The following is a 12,834-nucleotide window of genomic DNA, read 5'->3' as shown; positions in this document are numbered from 1 at the left end:
GCATAATTGTTTAACTAAATTATTTTAATTTATCTGGTTAAAAAAAATATTATTTTAATTTAGGCACATGCCAAATGTACAAGTAAAAAAAAGACCAATCAAGATCTTAGAGGGTTTGGGAATTTCTAATCATTGCTCAGTTCTCATTTATAATGATTATGGTTTTGAAATTCCTAATCATTGCTTATATATGGTGCAGCTGATGAAGGATGTTCTTGGCCTGGAAGGGGTTTCCAATCCATTGCCTGAAATATAAGCACTTCTGAAAACATCCTTAAGAAATACAGTATTGATCTTAATTCTTGTATGTTACACTCATGACCAACGTTGTGAAATTGTGTTTTAAAATTCTCATTTTACAACGTAAGTAAATCATTTTTAAAAAAAATTAAAATTTCAATTCATGTGGTAGAATGTGTAAGGTAAGTGTGTATTACAGAGTATATGACATTGTAATATCATTACTCAGGTCTAATTTGGTGTTATAAAATTCCAATTCATGCATACAGTGGTGGAGCCAACATCATTATCGGTTTCTTTTTGGGAAAATAGTGAGGGGATTTAATTAATAACAGATTATTTACAATTTGATTCAATTAAAAATACTTTAAAATAAAAGATATATATGTTAATAGTTAAAACTAAGAGAAAATTTAATTAGATTTCAAATTGGAATTCAATTAAAGTCTAATTTTACGCCATGTGTCTCATCTAATTTAAGTTTTTAAATTTTTGTGCCAAGTGAATTAATTTAATGTAAAAATTGGATTTCAATTAGAGTTTAATTTTGCACCACATATCCCATCTATCTAAAAAAATTAATTAATTTTTGTGCCAAGTAGTCTATATATATAATAATAATAGGTCAAGTAGAGAGAAAATCCAATTAAATTTCAAATTGAAATTCAATTAGAGTCTAATTTTGTACCATATGTTTCATATAATCTCAATTTTAGAATTTTGTGCCAAGTGAGTTAATTTAGTATAAAAATTAAATTTCAATTAGAGTTTAATTTTGCGTCATGTGTCTCATCTAATCTAAATTTTTAAATTTTTGTGCCAAATTAATTAATTTAGTGTAGAAAAGGAGAAGTCTAATATAATAAACCATTAAAAACATAATCATATAACTAAAAAAAATTCAAATTTATAAGTCATCTATATATATTAATAGGTAAAACTTAGAGAAAGTTGAATTAGAATTTGAAATTATAATCCAATTTTACACATGTCTAAATTTATGTGGGGACTACACCATAATTATCCACTTAAGCATGTGCCATGTGTTTACTTAAGTTTTTTAATTTTTGTGTCAAGTGAGTTAATGAGTGCAAAAATCTAATAATCTAATATTAATGAACTATAAAATTAAAAAAAAAAAAATTACATATACTCAATAAAAATCACCACATGTTTCTCAAAAGATAAATAAAATAAAAATCACCACATGTTCTATCTTATTAAAAATTAGAAAAAAAAAATTATCATAAGTAGTACTAAATCTAGGTAAGAATTTTAATATGTGACTAATTATCATAAGTAGTACTAAATCTAGGTAATTGCAGTCCATTTTTTTTTTTTTTTTATTTGAGAAAAAGTAGGACTGACTCGAATATCATGATTGCTACACATTTGATAATTGCCATGCACTTAGTCTGCAATTATGCAATCTACATCAAACAATTATTATATAGTCCAACAACTTAAAAATAAAAGAGTCTCTAGCCTAGTCCACTGTAACTTTTTTTTTAATTAAATAACCCACTATAACTTGAACATGAATACCTAAAATATAAAATATGCATAAATAATAATATCTCTCCGTTATTCAATTCATTTTTACTGAATTCAAACCAATATTTGTAGGCATATCTAATCTAACCTTTTTTTTTTCCAGTGAAGTACTAGAAAATGAATACTATATATATATATATATATATATATATATTCTACTAAATATATATATATATATATATATAAATTCTAAGTCATATAAAAAAAAAATTCCAATACCAAACAGCATCAAAAAATGAAGAAAGAGAGTAACAGAAAGTAAATTGTACAGTGGCTTAGAAAAGCCTTAACTACCCGTTCATGCCATGTTTGGAGTTTCTACGCACGAATCATAAGTTCTTTGGTTCGTAACGATCAAAATGAACCATCCACAAGATAGAGATAGTACTTAATTAATGCCATGCAAACTATAATGTACGAGTTGATTCCCAGATCAGAGATGCACTACTCCATCTGGAAAGGGCTTTCCCTCGTGAAGAAAGAGAAGAACCCCTTATTTAAAGGTAAGGCCAGAAGGGAGTAAAAAATCAATTGAAAAAACCCCTTCCCAGCCGACGGGACTCTAATTCTGGGTCTTATTCCATCTCAAACTCAAATTAGGAAGAGTGCCCTTGAACTACAGATCAATCGTAATAAACAATACAAAAAAAGAAATGGATTCTCCTGCCGGCGAGAAAGGAAAAAAAAGGCAAAAAAGGGGGGGGGGAGATAGGGAAGAGGAGATTAAGGATAGTCATTCCACTCCATAGATGGCGGCAAGGGCCGACGAAGGGGGGAAAACGAAAGATGTTTTCTGGTCTACCCTGAGCCAGGAGGTGCTTGTGGGGGGGGGGGTGTGCCACGACGAAACAAGGGAATGAAAGGCCGCTTTGCGTTGGAAGCTCTTTACCCTTTTAAGTTATAGTATAGAAGTAGGAATTTATTAGAATTTGGAAGAGTTTTAAAACTAACAAAAGAGTGATCCTATTTTGTAGGGAGTTAGAGAGTAGAAGTATGAGAATTTAAATTAACGTAAAAGTATGAGTTTATTAGAAACATGAAGGCATTTCAACATAGAAGTAGAAATTTATTATTTTTTTCAATTTACTATTTTAACCCCATTTTTTAGTTTTAGGTAGGGGCATTTTTTACAGTAAAAAAACAATAACTAACTTTCTTTTACCAATTTACTATTTTAACCCCATTTTTAAGTTGTTGGTTAATTAATTTAGGGGTATTTTTGACAGGAAAAAAAAAACAATAACTAACTTTCTGAATCCTCTTAACCAACAACTTAAAAATGGGGTTAAAATAGTAAATTGGCAAACAAAAGTTAGTTATTTCTTTTTTAACTGTCGAAAATACCCCTACCTAAAACTTAAAAATGGGATTAAAATAGTACATTAATAAACTCCTACTTCTATTCAATAGCACTGTATATATTAAGAGAATTCACAAAGTTAGTTACTGCTTTTTTCCCTGTCAAAAATACCCCTAAATTAATTAATTAACAACTTAAAAATGGGATTAAAATAGTAAATTGGCAAATGAAAGTTAGTTATTGCTTTTTTAACTGTCAAAAATACCCCAACCTAAAACTTAAAAATGAGGTTAAAATAGTACATTAATAAACTCCTACTTCTATTCAATAGCATAAAAAAGTACACACGTGTTGTCAAAAAAAAAAAAAAACTTCCCAGTGATGTCAAAAAAAAAAAAAAAAGTGTAAAATAAATCTTCCCTTTCTCAAAAAAGAACTTCCCACTACTCACGTTTGTAAGAAAATAACTACCCCTCCAATAAAATAAGCAAAAACTATCCCACTTAAAAAAATAAAAATAAAAATTGTGTCAGTACGTTTGTAAGAAAATAACTACCCCTCCAATACAATAAGCAAAAACTATCCCACGTTTAAAAAAAAAAAAGTGTCAGTTGAAATAATTTTCATTAGAACTTCTCATAAAAAAAGAATTTCTCAGTTGAACCCACGTCTACTCCTATTATTCTGGTTTGAAATAGAATTTTTGTTTGCACACCAACAAAAACTCTTCTCAATCATTACCATTCCTATTCCTAATTGAAATACAGTTTCTATCAGGTGGCTACATCTTTATATAAAAGGAGCTTGCGTGTGGTTTAATTGAATATAGAAGAGAAAACACATGGATCACGTGACTTTTTATTAGTGCCGTGGAACTTTTCAAAATTTTGTCCTTCAACAAGAATGAACTAAGGAACGGGAGGCAACGAGCTGAAGAAGAAGATTTTTCAAATGGTAAGATTTTTCTTTTGTTTAATTAATCAATTAATTTATTTTTCTTTGCATAGTTTTGTAATTCGCTCTGCTCTCAAATTGAACTTTCACGCTTCTCTACAAGATTTAGGTAATTCGTTCGTTAAATACTTATTGCAATTCTCCACTGATTTAGATAGATTCACTAACCGTTACATCCAACGTAAGATTACAAAATCGTTTCTAAATTAACATTGGTGCCTTTACATGTCTAAGTAGAAAGAATTGTAGTATTCAGGTTTAGCAAATTATAAGACAACTGAAATTTTGTATGATATAGGGTTTTTTTTTTTTTTTAGTCGTGTAGGTGTAAGGAATTTTTTTTTTTTTTGCTAATACCAGCAAATGTGTTTATGAACAGTTAAAAGTTTTAAATTTTAGATAAGTGTTTTTTTTTTTTTTTAGAAATAAATTTTAGATAAGTTAAAATCTAAGATTTTTAAGTTTTTACTTATCTAAAATTTTAAAAGGAGTAACCGAGTAAAAACCATGTATTCCGGGTGACTTTTTCATTTAATTTTTTTTAAAAAGTGATAATTGATTATCCTAACCAATTTTTATTAAGCCTTCAACGTGTAGGTGTAAGGATTTTTTTTTTTTTTTTTTTTTTTTTTTTTTTTTTGTTGCTAATATCAGCAGATGTGTTTATGAACAGTTAAAACTCTTAAATTTTAGATAAGGTTTTTTTTTTTTTTTTTTTTTTTTGAGAAAGATATTTTAGATAAGCTAAAACTTAAGATTTTTAAGTTGTTACTTATCTAAAATTTTAAATTTTAGTTAAGGAGTAACTGAGTAAGACAAATTTTTAAACAATTTTAAAAGTTTTATTTTATTAAAAAACTTAAAATAAAAAAATAAAAGAAATGATAAGGATTAGAAGTTAAAACTAAGAGTACAGCTTGAATTGCCCAATTCAAATGGGAGAACGTGTGTGTGGTGGTGGTGGAAGTTTGTATTTGTGTAGAAGTTGAGTATTTTAAATTTTAAATAGTTAATGGATGTCTTTCCTATGTGAGGAAAAAAAAAAAAGTGCTTGCTATTTATTCATAGAATGTTCAAAGTCCATCTATTACTTTTTTTTTTTTCCAAATTGTAATAAGTCCGTATAATATGTCGCTTTTGTTGTCTCTTAATTCACTGATGGGAAGCATTGATTTTAATTTTTAATCAAATTTGTATTAACTAGATATGAGTTCCGGAAATACACAAGCACATCCTATAGATAATAGAGATCATGGAACAACAGACATTAAACACAGTCAAATTGATTTAGAGACAAATCGAATAAATTTAAATGAAGGCCCTGTGCAAGTGGTAGGCGTAAATCGGCTTGCACATATTCGTCGTTTGGCTCACAATATATCAATTGCGCAAAATGAAGCCCAACTTAGTAGTGGTGAGAATACAACTAATCAGATTAACCTTTTCTTTTTCTTTTTCTTTTTTTCCCTTTTTGTTATCTTTTTTTTTTTTTTTTTTTTTTGGTTGCGAATCCATATAATATTTTTGTTATGTACCATCGGATTTTTATAAAGTACTACAAAATATGTCACTTTGGTTGTCTATTAATTCACTAATGGGAAGCATTGATTTTATTTTTAATCTAATTTGTATTAACTAGATATGAGTTCCAAAAATACACAAGCGCATCCTATAAATAATAGAGAACATGGAACAACAGGCATTGAGCACGGTCAAACTGATTTAGAGACAAATCAAATAAATTTAAATGAAGACCCTGTGCAAGTGGTAGGCATAAATCGGCTTACACATATTCGTTGTTTGGCTCGCAATATGTCAATTGCGCAAAATGAAGCCCAACTTAGTAGTGGTGAGAATATAGCTAATTAGATTAATCTTTTTCTTTTTTCCTTTTTAATTTTTATTTGAGGAAGGCCTTTTTGTAATCTCATTGGTCCCACTCTATTAGAGTTAGAATTATTCTAACCTTTATATATTTACATATAATAATAATATTGTTACAGATGAACCAACTGAGCGAACACATTTTCAAATGTCTTGGACAAATCGATTAACTACCATACGACGAAAGGCTCGAACTATTTCAAACCCTACTAATGTCATACGCCACTCTCATGGTAATGTTAATGTATCCAACCATTCCCAATCTTTATCTTGCATATATCATTACAATATTTTTAATGTCAAGATCAACAATATTACTAACTCACTACTCATGTTATATTTACTTTCATTCTAGATTATCCAAATATAATGCCAAATGACTTTGAGGCTGGACCAAGTAATATGAATCCTAACATTAATGAGGGTATATTCATTACAGTCTAACATCATCTCATGTATTTAAATATTTTATACAATTTTCTTCGGTACCTAACCATTTTAAACCATAATTTTGCATATAATGTTACAATATTTTTAATGTCAAGATCAACAATATTATTAACTTATTGATGAATTTAAATATATGCTTCATTCCAGAAGATCCAAATATAATGCCAAATGACATTGAGGCTGGACCAAGTGACTTGAATCTCGACATTAATTATGGTAAGCTCATTACAGTCTATTAATAAAGTTTACATGTCATGACATGTATTTAAACATTTTATTTATACAATTTTCTTAGGTGCCAACACATATCAAATTAATGTGCATGTTCAAGCAAACATGCAAGGTAGATACAATTGTGCAAGAGACTTTTATGAATGTAGGGAAGAGATAAGATTCAGCCTACCAGCGCCAAAGATATGTCCATTTTGTAATGCACGACTTTTTTGTAGTAAGTCTTCCATGATGTGCTGTATGAAAGGAAAAATATCTTTTCCCAACTTACCAATCTCAGAACCATTGATGGAGTTATTTTGTGAACAATCTGAACAAGGTCGACATTTTAGGCAATTTATACGGTCTTACAATCACAATTTTGCATTCACCTCAATGGGTGTTCATGTAGATGACAGTATGGCATCAACAAGTCACGGAATTTATACTTTTCGAGCCCAAGGTTCCATATATCACAAAATTCGTAGTCTTTTGCCAACAAATGATAAGCCGTGTTATTTACAATTATACATCTATGACACGGACAATGAAATTGAGCATAGACTGAGTGAATCACGAGACCTTCGTGCACATATTGTCCAACGTGTAAGAACTATTTTAGACCGAGAAAATCCATTTGTTAAGGAGTTTCGTCAACTAGCTCAGAGGGAAGATTTACATCAATGTAAACTCATAATCAAAGAACAACAACCAAATCAACCTCAATATTGCCTTCCCACAGCTTCTCAAGTCGCAGCTGTTATTGTAGGAGGTGATGAAGCCAGACAGTTATATGGAAGGAATATATTGGTAGAAACGATATCTAGACAGCCTATTACTATTCCAGATGTAGCAGGATATTATGATCCACTACAATATCCATTGCTATTTCCATTTGGAACGTATGGATGGGATATTAATACTACCTGTGCAAATAATAATGCGGTCACATGTCATGAATTTTATGCATATAGGTTTCAGGTTTATACTTTTAACTCTTCTACTCTAATTACTTAACATGTATCTAACTACAATATGCAAATAATATTTTGTTTCTCTTCAATTTCTATTGTGAAAGATTCGCCCAGGACCTATGTCAACGCTCTTACATGGAGGGCGTCTTTTGCAACAATATGGTGTTGATATGCATGTGAAGATAGAATCGCATAAGCTTAGGTGGATACGACAGAATCAAGAAGCTCTTTGGGCAGAACAATACCAAGGCCTCCAAAATGATTTCCAAGTAGGAGAAAATTATGCTGGTAATGTACATTTATGTTGTGCCATTTAATTTTATGCCAAATTTATATACCAATGAATGCAAATTTCATCCTAATAGTACTGATGTTAATTGCACATCTAATAATAGGAAATGTGGGGCATTGGACCATTCTACCATCATCATTTGTGGGAAGTCCACGCGATATGATTCAACGCTTTCAAGATGCTATGAATTTGGTTCAAAAGTTTGGAAAACCAGATTTATTCATCACAATGACGTGCAATCCAGGGTGGGAGGAAATAAGAAATGAGCTTTTACCAGGACAAAATTCGCAAGATCGACCAGATTTATTGGCAAGGATTTTTAAAGCAAAATTTGAAGAGTTTAAGGATGATATCGTTAACAAAAGGATTCTTGGAAGAGTTGTTGCTCATGTGCATGTCTTTGAATTTCAAAAAAGGGGTTTACCACATGTCCACATGCTTCTAATTTTAGATGACAATGATAAGTTACATAGCCCGGATGATTATGATCGCATTGTACAAGCTGAAATACCTTCTAAGGATGATGAGCCTCAATTGCATAGTGTAGTACTCAGACATATGATACATGGTCCCTATGGAACACAAAATCAAAGATCACCTTGCATGAAAAATGGGAAGTGTAAAAAATCCTACCCAAAGCCTTTCTCTCAGGAGACTTACAAAGGTAATGACTCATATCCTGTCTATAGAAGACGTGACACAAATAACCCAGTGCCTTTGAACAATCAACGAAATGTGATGGTTGACAATAGTTGGGTTGTTCCGTATAATCCTTGGTTGCTTCTAAAATATAATTGTCACATTAATTTAGATATATGTTCTAGGATAAAAAGTGTGAAGTACTTATACAAATATGTGTATAAGGGTCCTGATCGTGTATTTGTTGAAGTGAGGCCAGAGCCAAATTATGATGAGGTACAATAATATGTCGATGCAAGATGGATATGTGCTCCAGAAGCATTTTGGAAGATATTCACTTTTTCAATGTATCGAATGTACCCTTTTGTGGAACGGTTACAAATTCATTTACAAAACCAACATCAAGTGAGGTTTCGAAGGCAACAACCTATTAAAAATATTTTGGAACAAAACAAAAAAACAATGCTCACTGAATTTTTTACTATGAATACCATTGATGCAGATGCAAGGCAATACTTATATAGAGAATTCCCTGAGCATTATTGTTGGAATAGGAATAGTAAAAGTTGGAGACGGAGAATATCTCATAAAAAGGTAATTGGCAGGATATATACTGTTTCACCATAAGAGGGAGAAAGATTTTATTTGCATGTCATTTTGAACCATGTGAAAGGACCAACAGGATTTCAAGATTTGTTGACTGTGAATGGGATAACCTACCCAACTTTTAAGTAAGCAGCTGAACAGAGGGGTTTATTAGAGAATGATAATAGCATACGATAATGTATGCTTGAGGCGGCAAACATTAGAATGCCATCAGCTTTGAGAAGATTGTTTGCAATTATATTGGTATTCTGTGATCCAACTGGAGTACAAGATTTGTGGAATGAGTTCTACCTGCATATGGTTGACGATTATCCATCATCATCTATCACAATGGATGTAGTTCGTACAAATAGGCTTCTAAATGATTTAAAACTATTACTATCGCAACATGGCAGACGTATCACAGAATTTGATTTGCTGACAATAACTGCAACATCTGATGAAGGTTCATCCATACCTAGAATCATACAAGATGAGCTTACCATTCCTATGGATGATGAAGAATTGACATTAGTGGACAAGTTGAATAACGATCAAAAATTTGCTTATAACACAATAATGGAAGTCATTCAACGTAAACAAACAATGGCATTCTTTGTGGATGGTCCAGGAGGAACTGGAAAAACATTTTTGTATCGCGCATTACTGGCATCTTTAAAAAGTGATGGTCATATCGCAATTACCACAGCAACATCTGGTATTGCAACAACATTACTACCTGGTGGAAGAACAGCACATTCAAGATTTAAAATACTTTAATTCCTAAAGCATTATCAACTTGCTTTATAAGTAAACAATCTGATTTGGCTGAACTCATTAGACATGTGGTAGTGCTTATTTAGGATGAAGCTCCTATGGTGAATCGACGTGCACTTGAAGCATTAGATAGAACATTGCAGGATCTCATGGAAATTAATTCACCTTTTGGTGGAAAGGTGCTAATACTGGGAGGAGATTTTCGTCAAGTACTTCCTGTTATTCCCAAAGGCACAAAGGCAGAGTTGTTAGATGCATGTATAGTCAACTCCCCATTATGGAGATATATGAAGATCTTACATTTAACTCAAAACATGAGATCTATTAACGATCAACAGTTTTCAGAGTACATAAGGTGCATTGATGATGGAATTGAACCATTTGCAACAGACGATCTGATTAAAGTTCTGTCTTCTATGGCAATACCATGGGAGGGTGATCATTCAATTGCTCAACTATTTGAACAATTTTTTCCAGATTTGCAAAATCATGCCTACAATTCAAGATACATGGTTGATAGGGCATTGTTAACACCAATTAATGAGGATGTGGATAAACTTAATGAGAAGGGGTCCTTTTGGATTGAGCTTATTTTTATAGAAACTGAAAACACTGTAGCGAAATATTTTTTAAATGTGTGAATAGTACCGTGGGACCCATTTTTAATAAAAAAATTGTGAAAAGTGGAATTTGTGGGTCCATGAACAATGTACAAATGTACTGTTCACAGTGGAAAAGTCAACATATACGGCTGAACAGTAACCGATTACTCCTGAAACGCGAGAAAACAAAAAAAAAAAAAAACAAAAAAAAGGGACGCGTTTACTGTGTTACTGTAGCATGGGTCCCATGCCAAAACGCAAACGTGTTTCAGCAGCAAAACGTCCAAAGCAAACACTCACAAGATAATCACACAATTTCCAGGAGAAGAACAAAAGTAATATTCGTTTGATGAAGTTGAAGATGATACACAACATTTATATCAACAAGATTTCTTAAATTCTATATCCCCAGGAGGTTTACCACCACATATCCTAAGGCTGAAAAAAGGTGCTCCAATAATGCTATTGCGAAATATAGATCCAAAAGTGGGGTTATGTAATGGTACAAGATTACTATGCCGTGGGTGTTTTAATAATGTAATTGATGCAGAAATTTTGACTGGACAATATGCTAGAACACGTGTGTTTCTACCAAGAATCCCTTTGAAAACTACAGAAAATGTGCATCTCCCATTTGTGATGATAAGGCGTCAATTTCCAGTACGCTTGAGTTTTGCACTTACAATTAACAAAGCACAAGTTCAAACAATTCCCAACGTTGGCATATATCTTTCTGATCATGTTTTTAGCCATGGCCAACTGTATGTGGCCCTGTCAAGAGAGGTATCTCAATCTACCACGAAACTATTAGTTCAAAAAGGAACAATACCTGGGGAGGAAGGAGTTCACACAAAGAATATTGTGTACAAAGAGATTTTGTTGCATTCATCCTAGGTATATTTCATAATTTTAACGCCTACCAAATTAATACGTTGAATTTTTTTCTTTTTGGTTTCTTATTTAATATTATGAATGTGTTTAATTGATAAAAGATGTGTATTGTCAATATGAAGGAAACGAAATCCAACATCATATCATGCTTAAAAGCTAGGATGGGACAAAGCTCACTTCACGATAGTGTATATCTGGAGAACAAGGTATTTCAAAAAAAACACCCTAACTTCTTTGTTTACCACACATTGTATTACATTATATGTTTATATGGAATAAGTGTATTTGACAATTTAAATTAATGTGACAATGGTGTTATTCTAACGTGGCTTCATTTGCCTCTTACAATTACACAACAGGTTTGTTGCAAATGTTGTTGTGAAACAATTGGAAGGCTCAATAAAAGATTCGCCCAATCATAAACATTTTTTTTCATACCCTGTCATATATATAGGTGGATGTAATTTTTTGTTTCTTTTTTTAATGAAAAATCTTCTACAAATTCTAATTCTAATTATAGTAATGTTTCAAAAATTGATCTATTAACAATCACTTTAGAAGCAACACAAAAAAATTGGATGATATTTATGGAATACTAGCCTCTGAGCACGCGCGTGAGGCTCTTCTATTTTTTGGGTAAGGGTTAATTTAGAGCATTTATTATAATTTGGGATTACTACATTTTCCAATCACAAAAAAAAACCTAGGGGTGTGATGAGTGTCATGTGTGGAGAAATAATTTTCCAATCACAATAATTTTTCATCACACATGGCACTCATCACACCTCTAGTTTTTTTTTTGTGATTGGAAAATGTAGTAATCCCAAATTATAATAAATGCTCTAAATTAACCCTTACCCAAAAATAATAAATTCTTACTTCTATGTTAAAATGCCTTCCTGCGTCTAATAAGCTCCTATTTTTACGTTAATTTAAATTCCTATTTCTACTCTCTAACTCCCTACAAAATAGGATCACTCTTTTGTTAGTTTTAAAACTCCTCTAATCTACAAAACTCACCCCATGTATTCATTTTTTTTTTTTAATTGGAAAAAGTAAAAATCTCAAATTCTAATAAATGCAAATTATTAATCTTTATCCAAAAAATAGAAGAGTCTTTGAGCACGCGCTCACAAAATAGTAAATTGGCAAAAGAAAGTTAGTTATTGCTTTTTTATTGTCAAAAATACCCCTACTTAAAACTTTAAAATAGGGTTAAAATAGTAAATTGACAAAAATAATAAATTCTTACTTCTACGTTAAAATGCCTTCCTGCGTCTAATAAGCTCCTATTTTTACATTAATTTAAATTCCTACTTCTACTCTCTAACTCTCTACAAAATAAGATCACTCTTTTGTTAGTTTTAAAACTCCTCCAATCTACAAAACTCACCCCATGTATTCATTTTTTTTTTAATTGGAAAAAGTAAAAATCTCAAATTCTAATAAACGCAAATTATTAATCTTTTTTTTTTTTCAATA

At 31.1% G+C, this 12,834-nt stretch overlaps 2 protein-coding genes across 2 annotated transcripts; both read left to right on the top strand.

Annotated features, from left to right (window-relative positions):
• The first annotated feature begins 6,988 nt into the window (after positions 1–6,988).
• Positions 6,989–9,862, top strand: LOC115970107. The gene is made up of 5 exons (XM_031089781.1): positions 6,989–7,573; positions 7,671–7,854; positions 7,962–8,773; positions 9,000–9,091; positions 9,307–9,862. Exons 1-5 carry the CDS (start codon positions 6,989–6,991, stop codon positions 9,860–9,862), a joined length of 2,229 nt encoding a protein of 742 aa, XP_030945641.1.
• Positions 9,863–9,957: 95 nt separating this feature from the next.
• On the top strand, positions 9,958–10,961 carry LOC115970106. The gene is made up of 2 exons (XM_031089780.1): positions 9,958–10,430; positions 10,874–10,961. The coding sequence occupies exons 1-2, from the start codon at positions 9,958–9,960 to the stop codon at positions 10,959–10,961; spliced, it is 561 nt and encodes a 186-aa protein (XP_030945640.1).
• The last annotated feature ends 1,873 nt before the right edge of the window (positions 10,962–12,834 follow it).

This window comes from Quercus lobata, chromosome 12, assembly GCF_001633185.2.
Source record: "Quercus lobata isolate SW786 chromosome 12, ValleyOak3.0 Primary Assembly, whole genome shotgun sequence".
NCBI classification, from domain to species: domain Eukaryota; kingdom Viridiplantae; phylum Streptophyta; class Magnoliopsida; order Fagales; family Fagaceae; genus Quercus; species Quercus lobata.
This window is presented reverse-complemented; position numbering and strand designations above follow the sequence as displayed.